The 14,111-nt window shown below is 48.1% G+C and overlaps 1 protein-coding gene across 1 annotated transcript; it reads right to left on the bottom strand.

Annotated features, from left to right (window-relative positions):
• Nucleotides 1-557: 557 nt before the first annotated feature.
• Nucleotides 558-7,559, bottom strand: LOC144724954 (uncharacterized). The gene is made up of 2 exons (XM_078604295.1): nt 7,003-7,559; nt 558-5,311 (listed from the first exon to the last, which is right to left on the bottom strand). The coding sequence occupies exon 2, from the start codon at nt 5,196-5,198 to the stop codon at nt 4,074-4,076; it is 1,125 nt and encodes a 374-aa protein (XP_078460421.1). The 5' UTR covers nt 5,199-5,311; nt 7,003-7,559; the 3' UTR covers nt 558-4,073.
• Nucleotides 7,560-14,111: the final 6,552 nt, after the last annotated feature.

Here is a 14,111-nt window from a genome sequence, read left to right as displayed (position 1 = left end):
ATAAATCCTATGACCTGAGTTTGATTTGTGGTGATATCTTCAAAGTGTTCTTCTGACACGCCGCCCTCTGCGCTAATTTGAACTGACCAACGTGGTGAATTAAGGACATGAAGCAGTAGCAAAACAGCAGCACAACATAACATTGTACTGATTAGAGTGTGACTTAAAGCTTTCGTGACTGCAGGGATTCATCTTCTTGGTTCTTTCGGTAAAGTCACGTAGAAGGGAAACAAAGCAGTCGGAAAGACAGCGTCCCAATGAACACCGCCAAGCTTGGCAGCGTATATTTAAGCTAGTTCGGGGGAGGATGGCTGCTTGTGTTGTGGCCGAAACGTCGTTAGAATTTGTATTTTATGATGTTTTATTTTTGTTATTTTATTATTTCCCTTCTACGTGACTTTACCGAAAGAACCAAGAAGATTAGAGTGCGCTCTTTCACGATTCACCATACGTCTGGTATTGGATGAGTTTCGATTTGAGTTACAAATATAAGTTTCACTGCTCAGCATAAATACTTAAAGAGTAATACATAAAAGAATGAGGCACTGGAACAGGTCGAGTGGCTGACGTTTTATTTATTATATTTGCAAGGCACGCAGATTTAAGTATATATATATATGCAGATATAAAGCCATAATGTATGTGATGGACTCTCCTGCGCCTAGCTTATATGATACTAAATCAGCAAAATATCTGAGATTTGAATGGGAAAGGCAGTTGCCATCAATTGCTAGAAGCAGTGTGTTACACGGACTTGTGCCGAGCGGTGGACCAGCGGTTCGTGCTATTCATTACGAACATTCGACCCGAAGTTCGATCCCCACTCAATGACGGTTACGAACATCTGAAACCGGTGCTGGGCATCGCCAGGATCGACTCAGCCTTAAACAAACACCTCGTGTGGTGTGTATACATCGGCGCTGGGGAGACAAAAGTGGTCGGTTGTAGTTGTTGGACACCCACTTCTTCCTCGTGTGCTGTGCCCGGCATTTATAGGTGCTCACTAAGTAGCAATTGCCCCAGCAGTCTGTTCAAAGTATTTACAGGGGATCTTTGCCTGTATAAGTTTGTATATATGGTCTCCACGTGTCATGAACGGATGAGTGTATGGCCACACAAAGATTGCGTGTATAAAAAAATATAGTAATTTTCCCCAAAAAGTCTCAATTCAGAAATGTACACATTTGATAACAAAACAGGAATTTATACAGCACACCATTAATAATAATGTAGTTTTCATTTACATGGCAATGCAAATATTATAGGGTAATAATAATGAATAATTAATTAATGTATAGAGTTTAACAATATGTTTGACTACATGAAGCAACCATGATAAATATTACAAGAGCAGAACATCTATAAAGTGAGGTTAAACGATATTTGTAGTCTTAATATAATAATATATATACAGTAATTGTATTATTTGTACATCCAAGTAGTATGGCACAACCCAACACACTGTGTTTGCCCTGGTTCCCGGGTTTAATCGTGGTCATACTTTCCTCCGCCTGTATTTAAAGTTCAAAGTTGGGGGGTGGGAGGGTTGCATTTTATCATATGGTAGGTGAGTGTGTGATCACATTTGCATTTTTTATTGGCACTGGAGTGCATCGTATATTCCTGAAGATAAGCTTGGGGTGCCGCGGTGGTGAGATGTTAACTCCCTCACCTAGTATGCAGGAGGTCGTGGGTTCAATCCAGACCCTGACGCCTGTATATTTGGAGTTTGCGTGTCTCCCTCCCCGTGGTCACGTGGAATTTTCTCTGGGGCCTCTCGTTTTTCCCTCCACATTTAGAAACATGCGTTTACAGTATTTGGCTGCTTCTATACAATTTTCCACGTGATAAGCCACTTAATTGGGCTTTCATTTGTGGCCAGGTCGCTTCTGAAATAGAGCTACATAGCTCAGTGGGCCTTACCTGCTAATATAAAATGTTTTATTAGTTACTTAAGGACTCAGTACTTGCTCTCTGCAATGTTGATGTTTTTTTTTCTTTTGGAATTGCATTTGCTGCTGCTGCTGCTGCGATGCTCACGCACCGAGATTCTCCCGTGTAAAATAGCCGGGCAACTGGCGAAACGGGATGATCCTCGTCACAAATCAACATAAACTCAAACTTTTCGAAGCGGTGCCAGTGTTTTGTTTTTCTTTTAGGCTTAACAATTACAAATCCAACAGCAAACGAGACAAGGAAAACCTGTGACGGTAAATTGAACACGTAGGCTTTCAAGACAATTATGATTCGTAATATATTTGTTTGGGTCAGAAGTAAAATGTGTGTAGTACACCCTCCTCCACCTGACACAGCCGATTGATAAAATTGTCACGTGAACAAACGCGTCCCAATCTATCACTGCTTCAGCACCACCGGTGTGTTGGGAGAGCGCTCCACACACATTTAACAAATTGGGTTCGTTCGATGTCTCTGCGGGTAGTTATAACCAGCAGCATCATCAGGCAATTTGAAATTGTTAAATGTTGCGGATTTATCTCCAACACAGCGGTCTGCTGCAGCAGGAATAATTTGCCACGTCTATTCATGTTAAAACGATCATTATTGCTAGAGGAGGGACTGTAACACACACTTTACTTTTGCAATCCGACCCTAAAAAAAGTTAATGAACCCGTAACAGTGTTCAGATAAACGACTAAAGTGCGGGTGCTTACACGTTTGTGCCAGTATTCACAGTTTACATTTCCACTTCCAGATCTAAGAGATTTAATTTCACCTTTAAAAAAAAACCCTGTAAACTTTATTGATACTTTCTCAATATGCATTTGTTCATTATTCAACCCCGCACCTCCGATTAGTGCGGTTGGGGCTACGTACGGTGCGAGAGAAGTTCAACGTGCATACCTACAACCCTAATTGATCCGTCGCAGTCACTCGAAGCGCTGGTGTGCCACAATCCTCACAGTGCTCAATTATACAGCAAAGAGAATCAATGCGTGAACAGAATTGGGACCGCGATCTGTGCGGTCCAGTATACTGTTAATAGGGTTTCAATGCAACATCGGTGGCAGATCTCTGTCGAAATCAATTGCTAAGTCCCAGGCTGTCCGGGTCAAACCCGGACAGTTGGCAACCTCAGGGGGTTGTCGGGGGGGGGGGGGTGAGATCATTCACCCCTCCCCCACCCTCGCCCCCTCTGCCACCATCTGTGATTCTAGATTTGAAGCTTTCGTGACTGCAAGGATTCATATTCTTAGGTTTTTTCGGTAAAGTCACGTAGGTAAAAAATTTAAATTAATAAAAGTAAAATAAAATATTATTTGATTTTACTCTTATTATTATTTTTTTACCTACGTGACTTTACCGAAAAAACCTAAGAATAACCATCTGTGATGTCATGAATTATCACGATTTAGGGTATCGATTCCATTCAAGAACCAATACAGTCGATTATGGTGCCCCTCTACACCTCTATTGTCCCATCTGTCTCTCTGGCCACCGTATCTATGTGCTATGAATAAGGGTCATTGCCCGAAACGTCACTTGTTATATAGTCATTATAAGGCCACATTGTTATTGACGGATGTCTTGGGGTTCATATGGATCTCACTGTGGTTAAAGAACGGCCCTTGATGAAGACATCACACAGGTCGGTGTCTTATACCACACAAGGAACACACCTGTTATATGCTCCTGCAGAGAGTGTTCATCGCACGCCAAACCACACGTGCTTTCATTTTCAGAACTGGAATAAGAAATGAAGTAAAAAAAAAAAGGAACGTTTTATACGATTAGATTTTATACGTGTGTGTGTGCAGTCGTTGGTAACCAGGCTGCGACATACATCAACGAACTACACTTAAGAAGGGCTGCTCAGAATCAAGCCCATTATTCTCAGCAGTGCTGACTCAGTGTTCGGCTCTTGTGCCACCCAGACACTGGCAGAAACGCATCTTGTAACACGAATCGGCCAAAAAGAATCCCAGTTTTCAACTGCCCCATTGACGCTAATGCTCAGCAAAGAGATTGTGTCGGGTCACCAAAAATGACTTGCAGGAGGGCCCAACAGCGCGTGTCTCAGGCCCCACATCTCGCTTGACTCGCGGAGCACGGAGTCAGATCATCCAGCGAGGGTTTTGGACGGGAGAGAGACGAGCAGGGACGTGGCCCTGGCGGTGGGCGACACCCGCCGGTTTGACCGGCACGGTCGGCCCACTGTGGGCCTGGAGGGGCATCACAGGTGGTGGCGGTGGTGGCGGTGGTGGCGGTGGCGGCGGCGGCGGTGGCGGCAGCTGCGGCGGCCGTCTGTTCTCCTCCGACATCAACATCGGCGTCGTCGGCCTACCAACGCCGGCGGGCGGCGTGGACGGGACCAGAAGCTCCTCCCGGCTCTCCAGCAGCGTCTCCAGCGGCAGGAACCCTGGGCCCCGGCCCTCGTGCGGCGTCGGCAGGCGGGCCACCGGCCGCCGGAAATCGGCCGAGAAGAGTTGCAGCTCGTGGGCCACGGTGGGGGCGAGCGGGGGCATGAACGTCGCTTCCCGCTGCAGCCGCGGCATCGTCAGAGGGGGCAGCGGGTCGTGGCCGTCTACGGCCGGGCTCGCGAGCTTTGACCAGCGCTCGCTCGCCTTTTTCTTCTTGCGTGGCCGCTTCGGCTTGCGCGGGTCGCTTGATGGCGTGCCCTCCTCGTCCTCGGGGTTCTCTGCGTTCTGGAAGTCTGTCGTCGGGGCTTCCCGTGTGCCTGTTGAATCCTGTGTGTCCAAGGCCAGTGGCTCAGTTGGTGTGCTCTGTATCTGCCTCAACGGCTCAGTATCCGGCTTGTCTGCTGGAGGCTCCGTCACTGTGTCCGTGACTGGTTTATTCTTCTTAACTGACCTTCGCTTTTTTTTCACCGAATCCGTGGCTGGCTTGCTCATTGTTGTGGTCGTTGGGTTTATATCCGAGTCCATGGCTGATTTACCCATCGCTGGGGTTGTTGTATTTTTAAATGACTCAGTAACGGTAGGCGTATCCTGCGTTGCAGCTGTTGGAATTTTTACCGAGTTCATGGCTGTCTTGTCCGTTATCGCGGTGTTTGCCTTGTTCGCTGTGTCCATGGGTGGTTTATCCATGGGTTGTTTAAGACTGCTCATGGTCAGTTTATCCATTGTGGGCGCTGTGGGTTGGTTTAAATTGTTTACGTCTGGTTTGTTCATGGTGGATGTTGTGGGTTGGTTTACATTGTCCATGGCTGGCTTATCCATTGATGTGGAAGTTGACTTCGTTATGGCATCCACAGCTGGCTTGTTCTGTGTGTTCACGGGCTTTTCTTGTGCTAGCGGTTGGACAATCAACCGTATTGGATGCACAGTTGTGCCTGTGGATAACAGGCATGTATTGATCATTAGACGCCACTCAAAGGAGCATTCGGTCAACGTTTTTTTTTTTTTACAACATTAAATGCTATCCCTTGATGTGGATCGATTTTCTCCAGATTCAATGCGACAGTTTCCTCCAAAATGTAATACACTCGTTAAAGCTGGACTGGCCAAACAATCTTATACAGAACCACCAGTTGAACACGGCACTATAACACACGTTCTCTGAGTGGCGCTGCAGTTAGGGTGCTTTTGACCCGCAATCAGAAGAGTTGAAATTCCAGTTAGGGGTCAACTCAGCCCATCCTCCCTCTATGTTCATTAAAATGAGTACAACTTTCTGAACGGTCAACCGTGGTCATTGTATTATTGGAATTCCCATGGACACAAAAATGTGGAATTTGCACCCTCAATACTGGTTTTGAGCAGGGACATTGCTCTGAATTACTTGCAACCTATCGCATTCGTCAATAACGCTGAGGCCTTAAAGGAATATATAACAGGCAATGTTTCGGGCAATGTCCCCCTTCTTTATAGCAATAAAAAAAGAAGCCAACATCTTTCTTCTTTCTTTTAAGAAGGGCCACGACCCACAACGTCACCGATTTGATATGAAGCATACAGCGTTATTGAGGAATGTGTTCAGTTATTTTTGTCATTGTTGCTTGTGCACCACTGCCAACGCAGTATCACGAATTACATTGTTTCATTATGACATTACTTGCATTTAAAAGCGAAATAATCATAATTTAACACGTGTAAAACACACTTTGATTATAATGTGACCGGGACAGATATGCGAAGGAAGCATATGACCTGTTGATTTATTTAGTATTATAAAATGTGCGTGTTAATTCGAGGCCAAGATGCACAACAATAAAAATGATACCCATTACGTGTCCAGGAAAGCCTCACTTTCATTATTCCTGACACTTGTTAACCTGGGAAAGCCTCACTGAGGTCCCGAGATAATTTTTCAGGGGGCCTTTGCCGTCGTGTCACGGTAGCGCGTGATGCTGCTGCTGCTGCTGTGTGCGATTGCAATCAAGCGATTTGCAGGTGATTTTTTCAGCATGGGGATGTTTGGCCAAAACTAATGACGTTTTTTTTTGTGTTTACTGAGTGTCAACATTGTTCTTTTTTTCCCTTTCCAGGAGGGTTTTTGAATGGGATGTTTGGCAGATGCAATTATTTGTGTTTGACGTTTAGAAGGAAATCTGTGAGAAAAATCCCTGCATATGAGAGATGATTATTAATTGTATTATTTATTAAGCGCTCTTAAAATGTTATCATCATCATGAACTTCGTAATAAAGTGTTTGCTTTTTGAGATAAAACGTCTGTTTTGCAATAGATACCTGGGTAGCAACAATTATGTTTGGGAGTATATGACTGCTACACATTTCGTTGAGCTATCATTTGTGGCCAGGTCGCTTCTGAAAAAGTGCAACATAGCACAGTAAAATACAAAAATATATATAAATATTAGTGCCACGTCGTACACCAGTGTCCTTTGTCGCTGCAACGTGCCGCTGAAGTTCCCCGCGCGCATTTAAAAAAGTTTCCTGCACGGTATCCATGCCGCAACCTGCCCTTCCTGGTACGGGGGGAGGGCGGGGGACGAAACGACCCACGGGCTGAGAACCGCTGCACTGGAGGGACAGTCTCAGTGCGCACGTACAGCCACGTACCGTTTCGGCGCAGCACCCTTTGCCAAGAGCGGCGGAACGCGGCCGTGAGCCTCCCGTGCGGCTCCGGGTGACCGAGGTGGCCGGGGTAGCCTGGGTGACCGGAGCCCGGCGGCAGCGGCGGCAGCGTCCGGGCGGTCGGATCCGCCGGCGGGACGACGCCGCTGGCCGGTCGGGTCCGTCCGCCGAGCCGGAACGCCAGGATGACGCCCAGGAGGGCGGCGACGCCCAGCGATCCGAGCACGACGGCCGCCAGCGGTCCCTCGGCCAGCGAGCCGCGCCCCTCGCCGACCTCTGCGCCGGAGTTGGGGACGACGCTGCCCAGCTGGTCGTAGACATCGTCTGCGCGAGCACAGGCAAGGCCCACGGTCGGACAACGTGTGTACCCGCACGAGCGCTCAGGTCGACATTGGGCCGCGCTGACTCGATTCCCTCCGCGTCGGAATGTGCCGGCACGTGACCAAATGCGTAAACCCGGCACTTTTCGGAACGGTCTCTACTCCCACGCTATGATGTTTCCACAGAGGGCAAATGTCAGCGAACATGGGTTGCAGAATGGCCGCGACAATCTCTGTCCTGCAAATATCTCACTTGTCAAATAAATATACTGTTGTGCCACAAATTGTTGTCATGTCTTTTAGGAATTGGCTAAAATATGTTATGCAGGTCCCTCTTTAGAAATGCTTGACGCCTCAGTGAAGCTTTCCTTGGTAAATAACATTATCATTAATAATAATAAAAATCTGAAAGGACTATATGAACACGTGACAAAGCACATTTCAATCCAGCAATGACTCCTGATGCATTCATCTCGCGGTGACCTGAGACGCGGTCACATTGAAATGAACTCTTTCATTCCTGATGGTAACACATCGCATCGCAAGTACTCCTCCTGATCGCTGACCCTGAGGTGCGGCAGAGGGGGCCGATTGTGAGGCTACCGAATTTCTGGGAGGCTCAACCAGGACACATGGTTTTGAGTTGGCAGCCCATCCGTTCTGCGGCCTCACCAACTTCTTACAAAGCCACGGCCGCTCTATCACGAGCCCTGCTCCCACGGTGAGTGGCCTCGTCCTTCTCGCCGCTTATGACATCGTCCCCACCCTACTGCTCATTAGGCCCCTGACTAATCCTCTGGCAAAACCCCGCCAACTGCTCAGCTAGCAGCACCCGCCGCCTCTTGCGCCTGTCACGAATCGCGCGGCATGAAGCCAATATTTTCCAAACCGGTGACAAAAATAAAAAGCACGATGTGACATTGGGACAGCCTTTCTCTAACCGGGGAGTGTTCCGGTCAAACCAGGACGTTTGGTATAATCTCCACGTCCGCGTGTAGCTGTCCCGTGGCGGCGCGCGAGGGCAAGTACCTGTGAACACGTACTCGTTGGCGTCTGCGATGCCACCACCTTCGGGAGCGAGGTCCGCTTCGGACCACGTCTCCTCGAGAAGACCATCAGGATCCCCTGAGCCGCATGGTGCAACGTTACAGCACATGCGGGCCGATGGGGGCTTGTCATGACTGCGGCTGGGTTTATCGTCCTAGTTTTGCTGTTTGTTGTGGTTGTTGTTGTTGTTCGACCGAGCCAACATCACCATGCGTCAACTGCGGTTACCGTATTCTCCGGATTAGAAGATGCTCCGGAAAGTAAAACGACCGCCAATCTTGTCAATAACGTTATTAAAATCTGGCCACGCGTGCACACGCACACACACGCACCTATAAGACGAAAACCCCGACTTTTGCTTTAATATGCGGAGGAAAACGAGCGTTTCTCATAATACGGAGAATGCGGTAATACTGATGGGATTAAATCCGGAGTGGGCACAGTTTCCCGTTTAATTTAAGGGCTTCTCTGAGCTTCCTGCACCGTGCGCTGCTGTTCCCTATTGCACTGCCTGCAGAGCTATGAGGTGGCCTGTAGAAGGCAGGAGAGCAAAGTCAGTTGCTGAGCTACTGGCAGAGGTCGCAACCGGGTACCCGATACCCGTACCCTACCCGATACCCGGCTACCCGTGCCCGGCCGGGTACGGGTACCCGTTTGCGATCCTGGTGCGGCCGGGTACGGGTACGGGTAGGCCGTGAGTCACTGGTGAGTAACTGTTTGTCACTCATTTCCCAAGGTCTTGGCTCTTCTCACAATTCAAGTTCCTAGAATCAACCCACCCGCGCCTGCAACATGGCTTCATCCCAGAGGTCGCAATCAGGTACCCGATACCCGTACCCTACCCGTACCCGGCCGGGTACGGGTAGGGTACGGGTACGGCTGGGTACGGGTACCCGTTTGCGACCCTGGTGCGGCCGGGTACGGGTAAGGAATCAAAACCCGTTTGCGACCTCTGGCTACTGGCCTTCTGCGGATTATTGAGTTGCTACCCTATGGGCTTTCTCCAGGTGCTCTTGGTTTCCTCCCTCCCACATGCATGCCCTGTATGGGATTTTCCAAATGTCTCAAGCAGGATTTATTTTGAGTGAAAATGTTTCTTAAACATTGCCTTCGAAGCTTTCGGGCCCAAAGCTTTATTGCTGTAACGAACGCTCCTGGCAAATACGAGTCCAGGGGGTCAATAAGCTTACAGACTTTACTGAAAGAACCAAGAATATAGGCTTAAGCTTGTTTCACGCAGCAAAACTTCGCTCATTTCTTGGCCAAGTGGCCACGCTCGCCTCGGTCCCCATTGGGTTCCTTACGGTTAACGCGTAGGTATACAGACGTCAATTACGAATGGCAACAGATTCTGCTTCGAACGTGCGTTCACAACGCCGTTCTCTGTTTACGCGAATCAGTTCCACCGCGGAGCTTCAGCGCCACTCGCTCAGTGGCCCCAACAAACCTGCCGGGTGCAGTGCGACACGAGTTTGACATCGGCGTTTCGAGCTCTGCTCTTTTTTTAAATCCTTCATATTAAGTTCACTTGCTTGCTTTCTTGCGCGCTTACGACCGTGCAAATCTTTCGGTCGTTTTTTTAACCCACTTCCCGTGATCCAATCGAGCTGACATTTTGCACACAGACTCGTTGTGCGTGACAATTTATTTTCGTGAAATTTTTTTCTCAACATTTTACAATTTTTAGGAAAAAATAAATTATATTTAATTACCAATTGCTTAATGGTGGCAGGCAATCATCTGACCCATAGGTGGCAGCCATCTCAAGCCAGAGGACGAGAGGACTCTAGCCGCCACGCATATAAAGGATTTATAGTGAAAAACTTTGTTTTTACGGGTTAATTTTTTCTTCTGCTCCGATCAAACCGCTCCTTTGTTCGGAGGAAGATTCCCGGTGTAAACGCAGCTCGGGCGTTGGAGCAGTTTTAGACTTTCTGTTCACGTAACTAGCAGTGAATATATCCATCAACAACACAGCGGGGTTTTTCCTTTGTTGTTGGACACCCCGGTGGTGAGATGTTATCTGCCTCGCCTGGTATACAGGAGGTCGTGGGTTTGATCCCGACCCTGACGCCTGTATATTTGGAGTCTGCATGTCTCTCTCCCCTTAGTCATGTGGATTTTTCTCCCGGTCCTCCGCTTTTCACCTTCACATTTAGAAACGTGCGTTTATAGTATTTGGCTGCTATAAATTTTCACGTGATAAGCCACTTAATTGGGCTTTCATTTGTGGTTTGGTCGCTTCTGAAAAGAGCTATATAGCTCAGTGGGCCGTGCTTGGTAAAATAAAAAGTTTAGTTTGTAGTTTAGTTTAACGGTGAATACGGGCAAACGGAAATCACCGAGCGTGACAGTGACTACGATAGCCACCCATCGGCGCTCAAAGCGCAACGACATGAAATGAAAGAGCCTGAATGAGGACGCAGACTTACATTTGTTTAGTCACATAGTGAGAGATAGCAGTGCACTGAGGAAGACCAACAGTGGTAATTGGTTGTTTATTGAATTTACGAATTGGCTGGGGGAGGGCGGATGGGGGAGACGGGGAGAGGGATTGCACACCCCTGACACCAACATTCACTAAACTAAACATTTGACCAAATGTTTCACTGCTCGGGTTGACTGCACTATGCGAACGACGCCACGGAATCCACGGATTAATATTTCATTAAAACTCCGCAGGCTGTCGTTGACCGGACAGAGGCTGCGACCAAAAATAAAATAAAAAAACATAGCGACCAAAACAAACCCAGATGACTAGGACTTTTGCGGATATAATTCCACTCCACAGGTCCACTCCACGCGACAACGATCGCCACGTTGCGCGCATGCACGTTGCACTTCTTTCGCACCGTACGAGCAGTGGCCAGAGACGACAGCGCCGCACGCGCTCCCTCGCTCGCTCACCTCGGCGCGGCGGAGGCGTGGGTGGCGGCGGCGGTGGCTGCGCTGGCGGTCGGGGTGGCGCGGTTGGGGGGGCCACGGGACTTTCGCACAGCCGGCCCGTGAAGCCGGGCAGGCAGACGCAGCGGAAGGTTTCGCCTTGTTGGCCCTCGCAGCGGCCGTTCGCGCACGGATTGGGTTGGCAAGGGTCTCGCGGCGCCGCTGTGGACGCGGCAGCAGCGGCAGCAGCAAAAGCAGCAGTAGCAGAATCGGCAGCGGTAGCAGCAGTAGTTAAAGCAACGGCAGTGCCAGTGGCAGCAGCAGCAGAAGCAGTGGCAGCAGTCGCGGCAGGAGTAGAAGCGGCAGCAGTGGCAGCACCAGCAATAGCAGAAGCAGCGGCAGCAGTAACAGCAGCATTCGCAGCATCAGAAGCAGTGGCAGCAGTAGCAGCAGGAGTAGAAGCGGCAGCACCAGCAATAGCAGAAGCAGCGGCAGCAGTGACAGCAGCAGTCACAGCAGCATCAGAAGCAGTGGCAGCAGTAGCGGCAGGAGTAGAAGCGGCAGCACCAGCAATAGCAGAAGCAGCGGCAGCAGTGACAGCAGCATTCGCAGCAGCATCAGAAGCAGCAGTGACAGCAGCAGTCGCAGCAGCATCAGAAGCAGTGGCAACAGTGAGCACAAGCACGGTCAGTGCAGGAGCTGTAATCGACGAGGCTTCGGGCAACATTCGACCACACTGGAGGCCCACTTTCACCTATGACCCAATCAGCCTGAGTGCGTCCTATCTCATTAGAGTGTGAAAGCTGAGCAGGTTTCAGCCTGGTTAAGGACTTGCTAGGGAGACTGCCTGGGAATACAAGGTATTGCTCGCTTGGGCTGTGAAATGGCCAGGAGATTGTGGTACAGCAATGGATTCTTGAAACTATCCATGCAGAGCCTTAATTATTACTCCCGCTCGTGTGCGTCGTGGGTTTTCTCCGAGTCCTCCGGTTTCATCATTAGACCTCCTTTGTAAGTACCAAAATATAATAATAGGGGTTTTCCCCTTTTTTGGCAACAAAACTGAAACCTCTTTACGAGGATTCATGTCTGCATTAACCACAATACTTGCAGTGGTCATAGTGTGTTTTTTGTTTGCATTTTGACTGCAAGTATTGTGGTTAATGCAGACATGAAGCCTTGCAAAAAAGGTTTCAGTTTTGTTGCCAGAAAAAGGGGAAAAACCCTCTTATTATCCTCCAGTTTCCTTCCACATGAAGCCAAATGACCATCAATGCGATTGTCCAAACGCATCTCAACTCAGCGGAACTTTCACGATAAAGAGTTTTAAGACTCAATGAGGCTCTCCTGGGTAAATGAGAGCACCATCAATATTACTTCCCATCGCCAATCTAGTCTTATACATCTGATTCCAATTTGCTAAATGAAGTTAAAATTGTTTCCCTACTCAAATGAGAAATTGCGTGGTGGTCATTCCACATTCCAATGTAATAAGTGACTGAGAAATGGAATGTATGACCGTGATTCTTTGGGGCAATACAGGTTTTAAAATGTGATCTCATCTTCGGGGTAAATTATACGGTAACATTACAAACAATCCAAACCCAATTTGCTACATATACAGGAACATTTCAATAAAATCTGGATTTGAACAGCGTATAAATGCAACCTGCATCTCAAAACACTATGCCAAATAGTAGGAAAGAACGCATTTGGGGAAGAAATAGCCATACGATAGACACATAATATATATGTGTGTGTGTAATGTCATGACTAAAAAGCAAACCTGAGTTTGAGTTCCAGTCATAGCTGTTGTCCTTCCCCTGCACCTCCGATTAGCACGGTTCAACACACATACTATCTAATTTTAAAATAATTTATATAGCGCGTTATGCAAGGCGCTCTACACAGAATCAACAATCGTACATACGAAGGTTAATGGTGGAGGTGGGGTGAACGAAACGGATGAGAGGAAGCAATGGGGGGCAAATCCGTGATGATGCGTGACATCGGTGAAAGCGAAATTGACGACGGGAAATGATGATGATGAATGGATCGAATGAATGGGGAATGAGTGAAAGCCATGTGAGAATATGCAGAGGGAAAAGACACGTTGCCTTGTGATATCTGGATCGGTCCTAGCCCTCCCCCCCCTTCCCCTTCCCCCGCCCCCCCCCCTTTAGCCCGCCCCCCTTTCACCAACTCGCACTTTAGCAGCAGGTTCGCTCAATCAAAAATTGGACTCTTGAATTTTCAGCAAAACATTGTTTTGGGCCAGGAACTAACTTAACACCATTCTAGATTTTAAGCTTTTGTGACTGCAAGGATTCATATTCTTAGGTTTTTTCGGTAAAGTCACGTAGGTAAAAAATAAAAATTAATAAAAATAAAATAAAAATAAAATAAAAATCACGACGTTTCGGAGGCAACACAAGCTTCCTTTTATTAATTTAAATGTTTTACCTACGTGACTTTACCGAAAAAAACCTAAGAATATAACTTAACACCACTCCGCGATGATTGTGCTTCGCAGCTCTCTGACCGCGTCGGTGGGTCGTAGCGCGTGTTGTTCGACACGGTGTCCGACGCTTTCGCCGTCACGTGCCGGGCGGGAGCTTCTTTGAGAAACGGGTAGAATTTCCGTCGCTGCAGAAGCTCCCAGGCACGTGGAGCGAAACGTCGGACATGGTGCCGAAAAAGGCACAGTGCGACCCATGAACAGAATGTTTACAGAATCTTTTAATTAGAATGGAGGAATCCGATGAGCTATGAAGCTCTTTTGCGCTGATGTCCAGTTGGGGTGCGTCAGCGAGTTACATCGGGCAACTAAGACTAGTTAGAATT

This window comes from Lampetra planeri, chromosome 22 (genome assembly GCF_965212315.1).
Source record: "Lampetra planeri chromosome 22, kcLamPlan1.2.h2, whole genome shotgun sequence".
Taxonomy (NCBI): Eukaryota; Metazoa; Chordata; class Hyperoartia; order Petromyzontiformes; family Petromyzontidae; genus Lampetra; species Lampetra planeri.
The sequence above is the reverse complement of the archived record's forward strand: the minus strand, read 5'-3'. Positions and strand labels throughout refer to the sequence as shown.

Bases quoted from the DNA above. Each gene is read 5' to 3' on its own strand.
- LOC144724954 (XM_078604295.1), bottom strand. From the start codon at position 5,198: ATGGATAAGCCAGCCATGGACAATGTAAACCAACCCACAACATCCACC.